At 33.7% G+C, this 20845-nt stretch overlaps 1 protein-coding gene across 5 annotated transcripts; it reads right to left on the bottom strand.

The window, feature by feature from the left end:
* Positions 1 to 2584: 2584 nt before the first annotated feature.
* LOC124108522 (intermembrane lipid transfer protein VPS13A) lies at positions 2585 to 15819 on the bottom strand (the record flags this gene model as incomplete). Of its 5 annotated transcripts, none has more annotated exon segments than XM_046466983.2 (8): positions 2585 to 2813; positions 7979 to 8085; positions 8273 to 8400; positions 11222 to 11279; positions 11641 to 11721; positions 11922 to 11981; positions 14775 to 14834; positions 15710 to 15819. In XM_046466983.2, coding segments are annotated over 8 exon segments (605 nt in total), but the record flags the coding sequence as incomplete, so codon positions are not given.
* Between the last annotated feature and the right edge of the window lie 5026 nt (positions 15820 to 20845).

Raw genomic sequence — 20845 nt, 5'->3', positions numbered from 1 at the left:
TTCCCCAGTGCGTGGTGGTAGCAAGCTACTAGCTCTTGGATGAACCAATGTCAAAGCGTAAACAAATGTCAAACTTCCCTTTTGGTAGAACCTCAGGCTATAAAGAGAATTTCTTGTATACTCTTTGGCTGCAAACCACAATAAGTGTATCAATTTAAAAAGGGTATATATATATATATATATATATATATATATATATATATATATAGCTTTAAATTCATGGTGCAGCTTTGAAAAATGACAAGTATTTCATAAGTACTTAGATAACATAAAGGATAAAAACCCAATGATCATATTATTAAGTGAAATTTTTCAGTTGTGTTATTTTATGTCACATCTCATTTGTTTGTATATATACTTTTTGGAAAAAATATATGTATGTATATATTTAAAAAATCAAATATATAAGTATATATATGATATGTAATACTTATATATATGATACTTAGATATGACATATATACTTTTATATTTGATTTTGTATGTAAAAAAACCAAAGAAATGATTGCCAATATCTAAACAAGCTGTTGGCATACAAATTTTAGCTACATTTTTTTTCTATATTGTATCCCTTGTAGGAGTGCAACAAGGTTACAGTCAATATACTTAACACAAATGTAAATTATGATGATAAGCCTTTCTTTATGTTAATAATACTGTTCTCCATGCCATATACCCATAGAACACTCAGACTTCCTCAGAACAATCTAGATATTTTTCTCCCCCTTCATGCCAAAAGGAATTTAATCACATCTGCCTTCTTGCTCCTTTACTTCTTTCCTTATTTTCCCTTCTTACCAGGGGAAGCTCTTTTCTTCCCCTTCCTATGCAACCTGGTCTCTAGTTCTATCATATTTTTTGTTTTTCTTATTTACCTTTTAGAAAATATTGTTCTTTCTTTCTCTGGGTTCATTATCCTCATTGCCTAGCTTTAATGGTGGAAATACCACAGAAGAAAGAAAATATGAATTGCTAACCAGTAAAATATTTCCAAAACAATATTCTCAATATAGAAATAAGTATTGGGGCATATATTTATCAACATAATGATGTTCCAGACTTAACTATTTTTTTTACTCCTGTGTTATTACCATCCATTTCAATGACTGCTTTCACCAAGTTGGAGCCTGTGGCAGATGTTTGTGCTCTATTAGTCTTTTCCAAGGCTGTTGATAAGCTCAATTTTCATACTCACAATGTTGTATTTTGTGGCTTCTTTATTTAGGTGCCACCCTGCTATGCAAATCAATGTTTGCTAATCTTTGTTTTCCTTAAATGGTAAAAGATGCCCAACTCAATACAAGCATAGGACCGCAGGGTATACTGTCAGAGCAATGGTAAAACACTGTACTGCTAATCAATTAGGAAGGTGGATGATTGCCTGGATATTAACTTCCATAATGTTGTATAGAATTTACTTGGCTATATTGGAGTAACATGTAATTCACATGAGGGATTAAAGGGAACATTCTTCCTCCCATAGGTTGTGAGGATTTCACTACAAATTAAATTACATTTAGTTTGAGGGACCAAATTCTAAAAATAAATCTGAAAATTTAAACATTTAATACACTGATGGATCTTAAATAGCCTAATGTCTTAGAGATTAAGGAACCAGATAGTTAAGGGTCCAGATAGTTAAAGATGACAAAGTACTTTCCCCTTAAAAAGCAGACAGAGATCTGGGGTTAGTCAAAGTTCATTATGCAAATGGGAACATGGTGTCTAAATTTTTTAATTATTTTTTATAAAAATTGGCAAATGCATTCTCTAACTTATAGCAATTATATACATATTTTCTCCCTTCGCCATATTTTCATTTCTACCAACTTCTAAATATATTTTGAGATCTCAACATCTAATTCTAAGTTAACTAACAGTTACTGCAGAAACCAACCCTCTACCTCACAATGTGAATTTTACACACATTTGTGTCTAAGTTAAAATAATTCTTTCCTCACAAAGTTAAGTTTCTTAAATTATTAAAAATATAATACACTTAAGTTTTTTAAGGTCTTAGCATTTCCTTAAAAAACTACAGAAGACTATGTATGGTAATTTTCTTCCAAACTCATAGATGAGCACAAAATGTTTGCAGATAGACATTTTTTTTTTTCCTGGAGCACATCCTCAGAGTAGTCTACAAGGCCCTGTATCATCTGGTCTTTGCTTATATCACCACCCTTATACCTTATACCCCCTCAGGACTGCCCTTATTTCAACCACTAGTGTTCATCAATCTAAAGGCTCAGGTCATTTGCACTTGCTATGTCTGTAATCTACATCCATGTTATTAGTAGACTGGTAAACCCCGAGCTCCTGGGAACCACCATCCTGCTCTCTGCTTTTACAGAGCAACTGGTTTTGATTCCACACTTCATTGAGGTCATAGAGCACCACCTTCTACATTTGCTGTTTTCAAATACAATAATGTCTCCTAAAGCTCATTAGGGTTTCAAATAACAAGATTTCCTGCATCTTGAAGGCAGTATATTGTTCTGGTGTCAAATGGTTGACGTGTTTTTGTATGTGGACATAATCTTAAAACACCAGTTAAGAAAATTAAGGAGATTTTTTTCAGAAGTGATTTATGAAACATTATTTTTATTTGTTTTAGTACCAGGAATTGAACCCATGGGGGGTTAACACTGAGCCATATCCCAGCCCTTTTTGTTTGTTTGTTTGTTTGTTTTCAAATTTTGAGACAAGGGTCTTGCAAAGTTGTTTAGGGTCTTGCTAAATTGCTGAGACTGGATTTGAACTTGCAATTCTCCTGCTTCAACCTCCCAAGCTCTGGAAAGCAGTATAGAAATCTGCCAGAAAACTTGCAATGAAACAAGCATTTGAACTAGTTATCCCACTCTTTGGCATATACCCAAAGTACTTAAAATTGGCATACCATAGGGATGCACCCACATCAATATTTTTTGCACCTTAATTCACAATAACTAAGTTCTGGAACCAACCTAGATGGCATTCAACAGATGAATGGAAAAAATACACACACATACACATACATACACACAACCATACACAGTAACAGGAAACATGGCAGTGACAGTAATATTACAAATCACCAAGTCTCCGCATACAATGCTCTTAAAAACATGTCTTCTATAGTCTTGATGAATGTGAATAATTTGACAAACCAATGTGCAGAATTTTACATTAGTCACTATTATATGCCAACTTAGTTCTAGCCAATTATTTCAGATGGCTAAACTTCTTTTCAATCCTGATTCCTTCATCCACACTATTAGCTTTTGCCTAATAGCTTTTTTCATCCAATTCAGTGATAAAAATGATTCATAGGAAAAGAGGAAAAAGAGCCACATCATGTCATAGAAATCCTCTATCCAAGTTTGTATCAATCCTAATAATCTACCCTAATTTGACTACCTACATCATGACTATACCATGAAACACTTAATCTAAAACCTTGCTCAAATAGACTTATTCCACCCATACTGGAAAAAATATACACAATATTTAATGTGATACTTCCTTTAATGTGGACTCCAGAGAACTGATTCTTTTCCTGGTTAAATTCTCACAAACCACCTAGCTAATGAAAAGAAAATTGTCACAAGGACTGATATAAAATCTACTAATCTTTATAGTTGTGAAATTCTTGAGTATCTACATAATGTTTAGCCATTTGGCACCTCTGGTACTGACCATAATTGCCAGAAGATCACCAAGTCATGCATATCTGCTAGTCATTTAATAGTAGGACATTTAACTAGTTGAAGGCATCAGAATGTGGTCTCATCATTGCTTCACCTTCCTTGATTTTAATTCCCTCAGTATCACTGTTGGTCTCCTTTATTGAATTTTTATATTGTTTTCTTATGATGGATCAGTTGAAACCAATCCAGGAGTTCCATAACTCTGCTTAACACGTAACATTATACCATCAGTCTCAAACAATTATTTGCTTCATTTTCATAATCGGAACACAGTAAGTTGTGGTGCTTAGTATCTCTCAATTCATTTTAGGATTCAGTCTCCAATATGTCATTCCCTGAGTTTCATATATTATTTTTGTATTTTTGTTTTAATTTGTGAGACTCATGTGCTTATACTGTCAGTATATCACTTTTAAAGAACTTCCACACCCTTCATTCATTCAATAAATGACTGCCCCCTATATGCACCTGAACAAACTAAAACAAAGGACAAAATGATGCCTATGATCTGGTTCCTGACTTTAAGTAATCCAGAGGGAAATACAGACCAATAGGCAGAAATATACACTTCTAAATTACCAAGATAAAAATAAGTGCTGTTGAGCAAAGTACAGAGAAACTAGCTCAAGCATAAAACAGCTACTGAAGACTTCATCAAGAAACAACATTCAAAATGAGTTGTGAAAAAGCAGTCATTAGAAAACTGGAAGTATTTTAGGGACAGCATGTGCAAAAGCCATGGCAATATGAAAAAGTACATTGTTTTCACACAACGGTGATTAACTTCATGTGTCTGGGATTGAAGTTCCACAGATTATAAGCTGCAAGAAACAGCCTGAAAACATGCAGCCAGTTATAAAAAGCTTTTATAATCTAGGTGCCTAATATATAGGATATAGGATAAATAAAAGCAAATATTCTCTACAGAATACTAAGCAGCAATTAGGAGTAGCAATCAAGATGGAATAGTGTTCAAGGCAAAATAAACAATGCCTACAGCATAATACCAGCAATACAAATTTAAAATATGTACACACCCATTGTGTGCACACAAAATAAATCTACATGTTTTACAAGAACACAAACAAAAAGATTCAGGTTAAAACATTAGAGTACTTACTTATGGAGTGGGAAAAATAGGGGATGGGGTGGGAAACGAGAACAAGGGATTTTTTTCAGCAATTATGCACCTGTTTGATGTCCAAGAAAGTCTATATATTTTCCTATAAGTAGCAGAGGTTTCAAGATCTGAGAATGGCAAAATCTAATGTGGTTTTTAAAAAGAAGAAGGCTACAGCCCTTTAGTTATGTTTTCTTCTGGAGTGAAGAGAATGGGTTTCTTGCCCCTTTTCTACATATGCTGAGTAGATCCCTATAATTCTGTAGGAAAAGGTGAGGTTTCAAGCAAAAGTACCAATAAGTAAGATGAATGTAACATTTCAGAAATTGATGGAAGCAAATATGAGGTCTGAAGGGGAGTAAATAGTTTCAAATAAAAACAGCATCTTAAAGCCCAGATCTGATCATCTGCCAAGAATATTACAGAAAATAATCCTACTCTATGGTAGATGCTGGACTAAAATACAGAGGGTTTCACCAAACTGAAGGTCTTTTCCATTTTCTTATAATTGTGCCAAAGGGAACACAATGAGAAATTCAAACAAAGGTCCACTAAGTATGTCTCAGTAGCTCAGAGCATGGATCTCTGTATAAATTTACACCAGTCCTATCACTTGAGAGATGAATCTTGCATCACACCAAGAACTACTGCATCTGGTACAAGCAGACTTTCTATAGAACTGCAACTGAACACTACAGGCAATGAGCCAACATTTTTAAATTTCATCAAGTTCTAGTGCCAGGTGACAACTGTTTGCAGTGACATGATTTATGCAACACATTTCATCTAGTTATCTTAGAATCAAAGGAATTTTACCAGAGTTCTCATTCAGATAAACAGGAATGATTTCTACCTCAATTGCATCTGTGAAAAGTAGAATACACACTTGTTAAGTTTAAGGACAAGATACTATTAATTAAATTCTCCTAATAAAAGTAGTGCTTACTGGACACTTCTTCAGTTGTGAAGACATTATTTTTCATTGGGAGGGACACTGCTAACTAAAATGCAACTGGAGTCAAAATTAATTTCAAAAGTAGTAAAGGATAAGTTGCAAATAATATACAACATGGTTAACAATACTTATTTATGTATAATACTTGCATTTCCACAGATACACTCATGAGGTCAGATGTTTTGGGTATTTTTCCCTTTTTGGTCAGCACATCAGTGAGTTAATGAGGACTTTTTCCTTCCCAGACTTCTTGGGAGTCTTCACCTTAGCCCCGAGTTACACACTCATTCTGCTATGTTTGTACTCATTCTATGCAGAGTAACTTATATTTTGAGAAGGCAGAATCTGAAAAAATCTTATAGTAGTTACCCTCAAATAATTTCACGTGTATTATTATCTATAAAAGGTAATCCAATTATTATGAATGCTGAGATTATGGGTAATAGTTCCTTTCTTCTTAATGATCTATGTGCTATTTTATTGTCAAGAAAAAAGATATTAAGTAACATTATAGTGACATGATATAGAAAAAAATTTATTATATAATGAGTTTTCCATGAAAAAAGATGGTGACACATATCAAAGGATTCTCATCTGGGATCTTCCTCTTGCCCTCTACCATTATCCTGGCTAACAACCCAACCTAAATATGAACACACAGACTTACCAGCTTTGCCACAGTGTCTGTGACAAACTAGACAAAGGAAGGCATAGGCTGAAAAAACCTAAGTTACTTGTCAAACACTATGAAGATACTAAATCTATTTTAGGCTTTAAGTATTATATTAAACCAAAATACCAGAGTTTCTTACAAAAAGATTCAAATTATATCAGCATCAAGTATGCTAAGAACTACACAGCTTAACATAAAACACATACATTGCTGCACCTCCATATATGCATGAATGAAACTAAATTTAATGTAATATTAACAACATCACATAACAGATGTAACTTTATTAGAAAAAAAAATTTGTTCAATAAAGCAATGATCACCCTGACACTCTCCCCATTTCCCTATACATTATGTACTCATCAAATAAATCAGATAAACCAACATTTTTAAAAATCCAAAAATATAACTTTCAATGTTCAATCTTACTTTTCTAAACATTAAACCTGAAATTGACAAACTAAAGTTGTTATAAAGCCTCATTGTATCACTTGGTCACTTCATTCTAGAACACCTCATCTAAAGCAGGATTTTCACAGACTCTCAAGAGTTTTTCTTTAACCTCCTAAAGAAGAGCCAAATACATCAAGAGATATATCCTGTTCATGTATGTTCCCGAATATGCTTCCATGACCATATCCGTAAGCTGGGGCAAACATTTACTTCAAGAATACCATGTATAGCATAAGCTCACCTAGTTACAAAACAAACACCCCAAACATAACACTCTAAAATCAACAGTCTGGTCTGGCTCTGTGGCGCAATGGATAGCGCATTGGACTTCTAAAATCAACAGTCTGAAACAAAACTTATACTCTAACAACAAGCATATCTATAATATTGAGATTAGTAAAAAGATGTATTATCTGAGCATTTGCTGTTTCCCAATCCTGTTTATATTAACAATCCATTAATCATTAATCTTCTTTCCAAAGTAAAAATAAGCAAAATCATTCAATTTTGGCTAAAACTTATATGGCTCTACACAAAAACTATAAAGGCTTTTTAGTAAAATAATAATTGAAGTACGTACCTACGTACCTAAAAAAGTCATAGAAACTTGTAGAAACTAGATAATTATTTAAAAACTAGAATAACAATATATCTTTGCAGTTTAAAATGGAGTTTTACCATATACACTCTATAACCTTCTCAGTTTTTAAAACTCATGTCTAATAAATAGACTTAGTGGGTCTGACAGGAAAGTTTGAAGGAAATAAAGAAGATATTTCTAGAAAACAAACCAAGATAGTTTTTAAATAATTGCAAAAACACTGATCCCTCTATAGTAAATAAAAATTACGGTATTTTATTATCTCTAGCTATAAACGGTTATAAAGAACCCCTTGAGTCAGTGTTACTAACAAAAACAGCTACTACATACATTTCCAGACACAAATCAATTTAATCAAAGTTTGTATCAAGACCTTAAAAAGACTACCTTAAAAAAAATAATGTCTAAGAAACTTACTTTTTTGCCATATGTTTTAAATCATTATTAAAAAACAAAACAAACAAACAAACTTAAAAGGCATTTTTACCATTCCTTGGCATGGAAATGAAGAGGAACATCAGGTTTGAATTTCCTGTATGGCAGGTTTTGTGTCATCATATCAACTGATTCAAGAAGCTCCATAACACTGAAATACTAAAGAATGGACAAATTAAAATTCTCAAATGTTTGAAGTTTTTTGCTCAACTGAAAAGTGAAATTACCAACTTTTTAAGGAAATGCTACCATATAACATTATGAATTTTAGAAAAACATTGAAAATCTTAGTTCTGCTTTGATTAAACAATAACTCAAAACTTAAAATTTCATCAAAGAAAATCACCTGTGGTTTATTAAATTCAATTGCTATGCTATGTAACTCAACTTCCAAGTTTATTTTGGGGTCAGAAAAGTCAAAATCTGATCGGCGATTCATCTGAAGTTTGGCTTTAGCAGATATGGGGCGAAATACTGAAAAATAATAGAAATTGAAAAAAATTAAATTCAATCATCCTTTAAAAGTCTCAAGGCACCAAAGGGATCAAGTTGAAAACACTGATTTTCATTTCTTTTATACCCTTTCTACAGTTCTTAAATGTCCACACTGCCATAACTTGGTCCAAAGAACTGTTTCTTAATGAGTGAAAATGGGTTTTTTTCTTTCTTATAATTCATGTTACCTTCCATAAGTAGAATAAGGCTAACAAAACGCACCCTCAGAACACCAATAAATGCTTAAAAGCAGCAACACTCAACTATAAGCAAAAACAGTCCAATAAAATGGTTTCACTAAAAGTACACCGTTAAAATGATTATTAGAAATATTATGAAAACAATTATATTTAAAATTGACTTTCATTTTATGATTTTGAATTCTAAATTTCTCTGTATCTTCCTATTCCTCCTTTCAATTTGTGAAAAAAGGGCAGAGAAAATGACAGTTTTTTCCCAGATTACCTGCTTCGCTCATTCCATCATACCAAAAAGAATAAGAACTATGCAGAGGGAGACCAATAATAGCAGAATCCAGACAGACATCAACCATCAAATTATAAACTAATTTGTATACAATGATAATGCATTCCTCTTAATCATCCCTAAAGACTATCACTTACTACAACTGATTGATCTGCAAACTTTTCACTTTGCTACATGTCCTTAGTTTCATCCATACTCTGCCATGTTATTTTTGTGTTACTGTTTTTAAAGTCTGTTTTCTCTACTTTTTAAAATGTCTTAACTGATAGGTAAAAGCATAAAAATTATACCTATTAATGGGTTGTCATCTACTGTTTGAATACATGCATACATCGTGAAATGTTTAAATATGGTTAAACATATCTATCTATGTCCTCAAAGATTCATCATTTATAGTGAAAATTTCATGATAAAAACTTCCTTTCCAGCTGGGCATGGTGGCACATGCCTATAATCCCAGTGGCTTGGGAAGCTGAGGCAGGAGGATCCCAAGTTCAAAGCCAGCCTCAGCAACTCAACGAGGCTCTAAACAACACAGCAAGACCCCAGTACTAAACAAACAAACAAACAAACAACTCCCCTTCCTAGCATTATGCCAGTTATGAATTTATTGCCTGTGAATTCCAAATTTACCCTTTATGCCTGCTCTGAAAAATGGTTTAAGGTCCTTCAAATATTTTTCCTTTACCAGCCATTATAATAATAACCTTTAAACCACTAGCAACACCACAGAGGAAGGATTTATCCTGCCTGTTTCCAGTGTGGTCATTTAAAAAACTTCTACAAAGGAATGGTTCTCCATTCCTTTAGAACAGACTTTAACCACTGACTGGTTCCTATAGCGTGAAGGTATTTAGAACCAGCCTTTTGAAGGTAGAGCTTAGAGCAGCAACTTCCCCTACTACCCTACTTAGGAAGACCTGTACTAAAGTACTGACAGTAAGAAACCTCTCCATGAGGCTAACCAGGGAACAGATTTGCGGGCACAGCAGAATAGGGACTTTCTGCCATTCAGTGAGCTACAACCATTATCTCTCCAACAAGGTCTAGACCTCAGTCCTCAGGAAGGGGTCCTTCTTTAGGCACTTCATCTTAGCCCTAGGGTAGAAGCTATTTCTTTTATCATCTACTCCTAATTTTTTTAGATTTCTCTTCTTTTTTTTTTTTTAACTAGTCAACACCTTGTTACTCCAAACCTGTCTAACAGTTAATATTTATTTACATTAAACTTTACATGTTCAAATTATATTCAATTCTCTCTCTTCATTGGATCCTTACTGATACATTATAAAATTACCACAGGGCAAAGGAGAAATAAGTCAAACCTTAAGTAACAGATTTGAGAATCATAAACATATATGATAGATAGCTCTTCTATTCTGAGCATTTCCTATGAGGAACAAGTTTAAAAATGAAACCATATTCAAAAAAATGAAAATAATATTTTAAGAGTGGGAAGAATAAGAAGAGCCATTTGAGGAAACTGACAAAGGTTATCAATAAGGTAGAATAATACAAAAAAGAAAAATACTTTCAGGGAGAATATTTTGTGGTTAATGACAGCAGGCAGCCAAATTCAAGAGTGCCCTCAGGATTGAAGAAATGACACTCCTTTTCTCTGTGTATTTTAGTAACTTGTTTCACATTATAAAAGCAATATGTATTCATTTAGAAAATTTGAAAAACAAAAAACTATAAAGAAGAAAAATTTTAAGTGCATGTTTTTAAAATAGTAAGATCACAGTGCAACTAAAGCTATGCAGCTAGTTTTATTAAGCTGTATTTGCTATGTCAAAATATCTTTATAAACATTATCTTAATATTAAATATAACTGAATATAAGCCTTATTGAATATAATCCTTAGAGATTTATCACAATTTATTACCGTACTTGTTTTTAGACATTTTCTCCTGTAGTTCTGAATGATAGCTAAAGCTCCTAAGCATATAAAAAAGATAATTTTTTTGTTTTTCAAATGTTTTTTTATTTGTTCTTTGTAGTTATACATGACAATAGAATGTATTTTGACATTTCATTCATACATGGAGTATAACTTCCCATTCTTGTGGTTGTACATGATGTAGAACTATACTGGTTGTGTATTCATTCATACCTGAACATAGGAAAGCTATGTCTCATTCATTCTACTGTCATTCCCATTCTCATCCCTCCTCCTTTCTTCTCACATATATTAAATATATTATAGAGATCTCAACTATACAAGAGAAAATTTAATATAAAAGAACAGTGATATCAAAAATGTTAATGTACATTTTATACTGATTTTTATTTTATTTTATAGAAGACACTTACCAAAATCATAACCTTTTGGAACAATATATTCATTAACAACGCCATTCTTCAAGTTGTCCTATTAAAAGACAAATTACTTTTATTTATATTCACATCAATATACCTTTATCCTATAAAATTCTATTATCTGCAAAAAATGTTTAAAACCACTTAGCTATGAGAAAATATTAAAGTAATTAAACAATATAGCACTAAACTACTACAAAACAATGCTTTAGGAGATATTAAGATATGCATATATGTGTGTGTACGTGCATTCATGCTTGTGTAATTCACCTATTAGTATAAATAGCTAATGGATTTTACCTAGGAAAAAAAATACCAACTCTGGTAGTGATAGAATACTTATGATGAATTATACTTTATACAAAATATGATACTAACAAACATATATGCACACATCCAAATAATTTACTCACCAATGATTTGTCATAATCATTAAGATAAAACATCTGAGACTGTACATTCCAGTAGGCAAAAAGATTGTCCAATCGAATTAACTGAAAATAAATCAAATTTATTATGTTTTATTTTCTTTGAAGTATTAACATAAGCCATTCAGAAGTCTCAAATAATTGAGTGATATGACAGAGTTAAGCAAACAGCAACAGTTCACATTAACTCTTATCTATATGTATATTTTCATTTATTTTTCTAAAAGTCTCTTTCAAGTCAATGAGTTAGCATTTATTTATTTTACCTTACGAACTAGTTTCTCAGTTTCATCTTGTAAATATGGAACCCAGTACTGATCAGTGGTCTGAAAAGGGAAAAAAGAAGAGCAGTAAAATGATCATTACATTTGAAATGGCAGAGTGCTGTCATTATAACCTAAGACCAATTTCTCATGAAAATGCCATTAAATATATATAATTTAGGAAAAAAAAACCTTTAGAAGATGGAAAGATATCCTGTGTTCTTAATTGGCAGAATAAATATTGTCAAAATGGCCATACTACCAAAAGCCGTATACAGATTCAATGCAATCCCTCTCAAATACCAATAACATTCTTCACAGAATTAGAAAACAAAAATTCTTAAATTCATTTGGAAGAATAAGACACACAGGATAACCAAAGCCATACAAAGTAGGAAAGCAAAGAAGGAGGCCTCATAATAGCTGATCTGAAATTATGCTACAGAGCTATCTTAACAAAAGCAGCATGGACTGGCAGCAAGATAGACAAGAAGATGAAAGGAACAGAAAACACAGAGACAAAGCCACATTTCTACAGCCATGTGATATTTGACAAAAAGTGCAAAAAATATATTTTGGAAAAAGCCTTTTTAACAAGTGGTGCTAGGAAAACAGGATAGCTATGTGTAGAAAAAAATAGAAACTAGACCTATATCACCCATCCTGAACAAAAGTCAAACTGAAATGGATTAAAGGCTTAGGAATTAGAACAAAAATTTATAACTGCTAGAAGACAATACAGGGCCAACATTCCATCATATAAGTGCTGACTTCCTTAACAAGACCCCCATAGTGCAAGAAACACACACACACACATTAAAAAAAAAAAAAAAAAAAAAACACAATGGAGTTTTACTCAGCCATTAAAAAGAATGAAATTATGGCCTGTGCCAGTAGATGGAAATGGAAGTGAAACTAGCCAAACTCAGAAACTTAAAGGTCAAAATATTTTCTCTCATATGCAGAAACTAGAGTAAACTAAAGGAAAAGGGAAAGGAAAGATAAAATTACATAAAGAACCAATCAAATAAAATAATAGGCTAGGGAGCAAAAGGAAGTCTAGTAGAGGAAGAAGCATGGGAGAGGGGAGGAAGGACAGGTAGGAAATGTGGGTGGAGGGACAAAGGGGGTGGATTGTGAACCAAAATCAAACTCCTTGAACATATCTGTTTGTCAGAATGAACTCAACTACTATGTAGAACCACAAAGCTCTAATAATCTTTTTTAAAATATACCATTCCAACTGGTTGTGGTGGCACAACCTGTAATCCCAGAGGCTCAGGAGGCTGAGACAGGAAGATTGCTGAGTTCAAAGCCAACCTCAGCAAAAGCGAGGCGCTAAGCAACTCAGTGAGACCCTGTCTCTAAGTAAAATACAAAATAGGGCTGGGGATGTGGCTCAGAGCCTTTGAGTTCAACCCCTGGAACCCCACCCCCCAAAATCATTCAATCAAAGACTACTAAGGACCACAGGAAAGTCTCTGCTTTCATGGAGGTCAAAAACAAAACAAGTAAATACAAACAGGTAAGTGTCACCACAGAGGTTAAATAGTTAACTGTGACAACAAAGAGCTTGCCAAATGGCAGTGGCAACAAAGAGCTTGCCAAATAAAATGATGATCAACTTAATAAAATGAACTATAGAAATGACACCTGAAAAAAGGCTTATGACTAACCTAATTTATGATATGAGTAGAAATTATTGATCCTCAGTAGGAATTATTGTTCACAAAAAGAAGGCCCAAAGATATGTAAAGATGACACGTTCAGAGAACTGAAACAACGCAGTATGGCCAGAGAATATAACACAAACAAAGAAAAGAGGTAAAATCTGTTATGTTACGTGGAGTCAGATTACAAGATTTATAAACTATACAAAGACAAAACTACACATTTTTCCTTAAAGCAATCAAGGTATTCTGTCCTTATTTTCAACATAACAGCAGTATTTGACAACTTACCCTACCCACTTTAGAGTGACTTTTCACTTTTTGTTTTTGCTTATGGTAGAGCCATGAAAAATGAAATCATACATAAAACCCAACAGATACAAGATATGCAACTATATAATAAAAAACTATATAGAAGTTAAATTGCATTACATGTGAGGGAAAAAAAGAGTTTTTTAAATATTGTGAAGTGGAAAAGTTAACGTACTGAAGAAACATAAAATATTTATGTAAACTTTTCAAATAAACCTACATTTTTAATGAACATATTGTATAAAAGTTTTAATACTTAGAATGTTTATCTCTAGGGGAGATGAGAAGGGTGAATTGAAAACAAAAGGAGTTTAAACTTTATCTATAACTGTGTAGTCCTATAAAATTATTTAATATTTAGAGTAAGTAACAAATTCAACAACTATTCATTCTGAATGCAAGCAAGTTTTTCAAAATTCTCTGTGTTCCTTTATTTTCAAAATTGCTCTATTTTACAATTAAACAGGAGAAAATATGCGACAATACTAATAATAGTGGTGAGGAAATGAATTCTTAGAGTTTTTCAAGACTAATCAAAGATTCCGAAACAAATATTTATTATTTTTATTTAGTACTTATTTATTAGAACTTTGGAAATATTTTTGCAGTGCTGAGGAGAAAATCAATTTTTTAAGCAAACAAAAGTATCTAACATTGTAGTTACCAATAATAATAGGCCCTCACATTTTAAACTAAATTTTATTTCCAGTTTCATAAATGTGAATTTACTTTCCCCTCAATTCCAATTCTATGTATGACTTTTCTACAACTAAATGCAAAACTATTTCTAATACAGCATATACAAATCATAATTGTAGTCTGAATAACGGTATTCCACAATTAAATATCGTCATTACTTTTTTAAATGAAGTACCTGCATGCTGAGATTTTGTAAAGAAATACCAAATGACAGTGGTTTCTCACGATTTGTGATCTAAAGAGGGAAAAAAGAAAATCTTAGTCAAATTTGTTAACAGTTGAACAAAATTCACTTTATGGAAAAAGTTAACTTTCTAGGAAGTATCCTATTTTGAATATTCAAAAACATTGTATTTCTTCCTTTGAAAATATCTTTGGTTCCTACATTTTTCCTAAAACAAATTAAAATACTAAATATTAACATCTGTGTTATACTATAATGATACACCTACACAATGTTTTCTAGTTTATAAAAAAAAGTTTATTAAAAAACATTGACACAGGGCTGGGGTTGTGGCTCAGTGGTAGACAGCTTGCTTAGCATGTGTGAGACACTGGGTTCTATTCTCAGGACCACATAAAAATAAATAAATTAAATAAAGGTATTGTGTCCGTCTACAACTAAAATAAATTTTTAAAAAAAGACTGACACAGTAATACTATAAAGCAAATAATTCAGTGTTTTAAGAGAACAACAAATTAAGCTCAAACAATTAGTTAAGCCTAGCACTATTGATCTCTAGAGCAGAGCTCTTTCCAGGAGATAAAAGTAGCATATTTTTAAAAGTACTTAATTTTGAAATTGGTAATTTCCAAGGCATTTTCATTCATGATCTGGAGTTTGAACAGTTTGGGAAAATGTAACTAAACACTCACTATTAACAACTGAAAAATTACAACACACATTCATGTGCTTAGTACGCATGAGTCCCCACAATCAATCCTCAGTTTCCAATAAAAGAATAGATCATGTTATCTTCAGTTTTATATCTTTCAACCTCTCAGCATTATTTAATAGTCTGGCTAGTATAAAGTAAGTATCAACAAACAGTACAATGACTTACATATAAATGTATCTTTTAAAATCATCTATATTTTTAAAATACTTACATCATCTTCATAACGAATATGGATGTTGGAAATTTTCACTTGAAGATTTTTTATGATCTGAGTAACTAATTTTTCTGTAAAAGTATCCTGTTTCTCTTCCCGCTGTTGTTCTACAATTGCAAATATTCCTTTTATTTAATTTGAATGAAACATACATCCTGTAACTATCCATACATTGAGGGAGCATTTTTATAACATCTTGCTTAAGAAAAATAGAGATTTAAAAATTCAACACTAAAAGCATGCTTTCCAAAAATCTTTCAAACCAAAAACTTTCAAAGACAATCAAATACACAAAATTTTTCAAAACATAGTTTCTTGTTCAATAAAACTAAAGTCGAAGAGGTAAAATTTACTGGCATCAAATTTTATAATTTATCTGTTAACTATGTCTAAATCTATAAAGAGGAAAACAATGAAGACTATTAGGTAAGAATTATAATAGGCATAAATTAGAAAAGCCAGCAACTGCAGCAAAGCAAAAATTATATTTTTTCGGTGCTTAGATGAATAAAATAGTTGAATACAATATGTTCCTTCTTTTGATGATATAAATTGAAAATTACATGATCCTCTCTTCTCCTTTCAAACAAAGATGAAAAGTTCGTTCTAAGAAAATACTGTAGCAAGCATAGTGGTGCACATGTATAAGGCTGAGACAGGAGGATTGCCTGTATACTCAGAGGCTTGGGAGGGTGAGGCAGGAGGATCCGGAGTTCAAAGCCAACCTCAGCAACCTAGCGAGACACTAAGTAACTCAGTAAGACCTTGTCTCTAATGAAAATACAAAATAGGGCTGGGAATGTGGCTCAGTGGTTGAGTGCCCCTGAGTCCAATCCCTGGTATCATCACCCCTGCCAGAAAAAAAGAAAAAGAAAATATTAAGTATCTTCAGTTTCAATACTTTCCAGGGGAACAGAAAGAATAAACAATTGAGGACTATAATTCTTTCTGACATATGCCTTTGATAACTGCTAGTTACCATCCCTATTCTTTTTTTAAAAGTGCTGATGAAAGCTATCTCCTTTTGTATTTCTAGTCTATTTCTCCTTTAGTATTATCAGTCTTCTTTATAGACATATATATATATATACACATCTCCTCTCTTTTACTCTAATTACCTACATCTCCTAATTCAGTTGGCCCAGGAGGACTTCACAAAAAGTGAATGAAGATATCAACTATACACCTCAAAACTACAAGAGTTAAGTAAGAATATCTGAATATAAAAGGTCTATATAATTAAGTAAATCAGTCCATAGAATATAAGCTCTTTGAAACCAGAAGACCGTATTTCAACCTTGAATCCTGTTTCATAATAAAATCCTTTGCCCTTATAAACTTATTCAATTAAATGATAAGTATTTCTTTCCCTACCCACTATTGTCCTCCTGACTTCCTTATGCAGCTCAAATTTCATGTAACAACAGTATCCTCCTATCCATCATTTCACTTTCCATGGTTTCAGCTACCTGTAGTCAACCAATCCAAAAATATTAACATCTATCTTAACTTTCTCAAGAGACTACATTCACATAACTTTTATTTATTACAGTATATCATTATAATTGTTCTGTTTTTCATTGCTGTTAATCTCTTACTATGCCCAATTTAAACTTATAATTTATCACAGAAATTTATGCATAGGAAAAAAAATAGTGTATATATTTATATATAGTGAGATTTCCTGCTTACACCAGGGGGCCCCACAGACACGGGTGGACTACTATGTATTATTTCACCCACTCCTTAAACTGATTTGCTCTTTTTTCTAATTTTCCCTTGTCAATAAAGACCCAACCCTGAATAAGACCAATTTTATATAAACTTCATATAAAAATATGCTCATGCTTGTGTCTTGCCAGGTGAGTGCTACAAAATACAGATCACAACAGGACAGACTAGAATTATGGTACAGTACTCATCACTATCTTCAAACAACCAGTAACCCTATTACATTTCTCTAGTCAACATGTTCATACTCTTAGAACAACTATTTCAAAATTCATTTTGACTCTCTTCAAAGTTCCAACTACTCTATTTACACAACTCTGTTTTCTTTTACTAGATGTTCTTGCCTCCAACTTTGGAAGAAGGCAGTTTCACAGTTAGATAACTCCTTCTCTGTCATCATCATTCAGTCAAAACAACTGTTTTTAAGGTGAACAATAACCTACATGCCAGAAACAAAACAATTTCTTAATCATCTTACCCATATATTTCATCAAGATCTATTGTTTGCATCTTAAAACAGCCCCTTTCCCACAGAACTATAAATTCCAAATTTCCTCCTATTATTTATCCACTCCTTTTTGTTCTCTTTTTGTATGTTTTCCTCTGCTATACAATCCTACATGTTAGATTTCTTTAAGGCTCAATCCTAGGATTATTTCACTTCTTACTCTATAGTGCTGCTTCAGGGAACCTCATCTATATCTTCTTGCCTGAATTATAAATCCAATGCTGGTAACTCTCAAATAAATATTGAATAAAGTAGGAAGTGAAATACAAAGTGCAGAGAACTCAACACATTCAGTAAACTACAAAGAGTTCAATATGGCTAGAGTAAAGAATGGAGGAGATGAGATTTGGGGCCAGTTATAAGGCTAGAGACGTAGATGAGATTCATTATCATAAGAGCTTTTATATATCTTGCTGAAGAGTTTAAACCTTATCCTGATAAGAACAAGGTGTCAATAATGAATTTTAAGCATGACTACACATTTATATTTTAGATCTAGTATAATAGGAAGGACTTCTGATTAAACATGATGGATTGCATAAATTTCTCTATTGCTCAATAAAACCTCATTAAAGCAAAAACAAGGGGGAAAATGAATAAATCCCCAGGGTCAAAGGAAAAAAAGAGAGGAAAAAGAGCAGATGACAAAGCAATGAAAAATCAGAAACTAGAAAGTAGATGGCCTTAAGGAAGAAGAAATTCAATTCTAAATGACCATGAATGGAAATACCATTGAAACACAAGATTAATTTGAAAACAGAATCCTGGAAACATTCAGGCTTAAACCCCCACAAAAGAAAAATGGCCATCAGGGAGCACGGTGAAGGGAAAGGGAGATAATACAAGAATTGATTTAAAGTCTGCATACAAAGTAGTTAAACTTCTAGGTCCTCTCATAATAGCCAAGCAATTATCCCTTTTGCAAACAAATGAGAATGGAATGGTTTATTCTGGAGAAAATTTACCTAACAGGCTCCAGATTCATTGGTGGGGGGGGGGGGCAGCAGAATAAGGCTCACACTAAAACAGAGTAAAATTCTACATAATGTACAATTATATGCAAATTCACTTAATAATATTATCAAACACATAACAAAGCTGAGCTAGAAAATATATGTAATTAGAGGAGGATCCAAGATGGTGGTCCAAAGGGAGGAAGCATTCTGTGTCGCTCCATGACCTAAGACTCAAGTAGTAAGAATACTGCTTCTTTGAGCGCATGAGTGTACATGCACGAGAGAGAGAGAGAGAGAGAGAGAGAGAGAGAGAGAGAGAGAGAGAGAAAACACCCCCCCACACAGCTGCTCCCACGCAGGGCTTCAGGCCTCAGCATTAGAGCAGGACTCCCCACTACTCACCAACATAGGTCTCCCAGGTGCCCAAGCAGGACCACCAGCATCAGAACCCACAAAGGATTTCTGGCAACCCACCCACACAGAAATCCCAGACAATGCTCCCACGCAGGACACCTGGCCACTGCCCACGCGCAGGAACTCCAGCCACCACTCCCATGCAGACTCCATCTACTAACATGGGGCTCCCACATCACCTCCATCTTGGGACTCTGCAGCCATTGTCATAGTCCCCTGTGTGCAGTAGACTACCTGCACCTGGGGACATTGCACAGGTTCTGAAGACAGCCAACAGCCACAACACTGCACACCACAGAGCTAATCTCTAAACACATCGCCCAACACCATGGCCCGGCTCTCCCAACCCGACCCAACACCCCATGGCTGAAAACAGTTGCCTCCATCTTGGGTCACCTTCATCACCACCTTTGGTTGGGGCAACTCCAAGTATGGAACACTGGCTGAGCAGGTATCATAGTTCCCAATTACCCCGTCTCCCCGGCAGCCGCTAGCCTAGCAGTGACTGCACAATACAAAACAACTCTCCAAGACAGGTGTGCGGCTCCCAAAGCACAACCCATAAGACCTCTGGAGATAAAGGTCCCTGATTAGGAAGTAGAAAGGGAAAGGGTGAGTGAGATACAATTTGGAGTCTAATTTAAGATACCAGGAACTGTGAGATCTATAGGTGAGATAAGGAGATAAGACCAGGCACTCACATCACATGAGCAGGCCCCAAAGGAGATCCTTGGGGTGCAGTCTCCCATTGGGGACTGGCAGGTGCCATACCCCACTTCCAGGTGACCTGCATCCAAGTCCAACCCTCCCACTTTGGTAACCTTCACCATCCTGAGGGTAGAGATATCAGCTAACAACAGTCAACCCCACCTACTGGGAGAGAAGGAAAGCAGGAAAGATACTAATCTCCAACCAAAACAATTCTTATTTCTTTCTTCAAGATTATACTTACCTCTCTCGCGCGCGCTCGCTCGCTCTCTCTCTCTCTCTCTCTCTCTCTCTCTCTCTCGCCCTCACATCCCTAACATATCTGAAACCAAGTACTTTGTATGAATTAGGATACTGAGGACTGGGATGTCTAAATAGTATCTTACAGTTGTGTTGTATATTCTTTTTTCTCCTATTTTTACATTTTTTTAATTTTTCTAATATTTATGTGTTTTTTGTTTATGTGTTCTACTGTCTTTCCACTTGTCTTCCCAAAATTACTTTCTTCTCCTGTTACTAAACTTTCTTCTTTAGATTCTTCTTTCATATTTCCTAAGATATAATAACTCTACATCCTCACCTCCTATCTACTCAACATCTTATCCTCCACCTCACTCCCGGCTCTTTGTCCAACATCAGAAACTGTAAACCCTTTTGCAAACCTACTATTTATATTGTAGATAATAACTAAATTCACCATTTCTGTATATTGTGACCAAACTGTAAACATCTTAATAACAACTATTTGGTTTAAGGTTGTATGTTATTTGTATTGGGAACTATTAACATTGTCCTTCCCCTCAAAGGAGAGGTACT

This window comes from Marmota monax, unplaced genomic scaffold (genome assembly GCF_021218885.2).
Source record: "Marmota monax isolate L192 unplaced genomic scaffold, Marmota_monax_Labrador192_F-V1.1 WCK01_AAM20220418_F8-fsc01916, whole genome shotgun sequence".
Classification (NCBI taxonomy): Eukaryota; Metazoa; Chordata; class Mammalia; order Rodentia; family Sciuridae; genus Marmota; species Marmota monax.
This window is presented reverse-complemented; position numbering and strand designations above follow the sequence as displayed.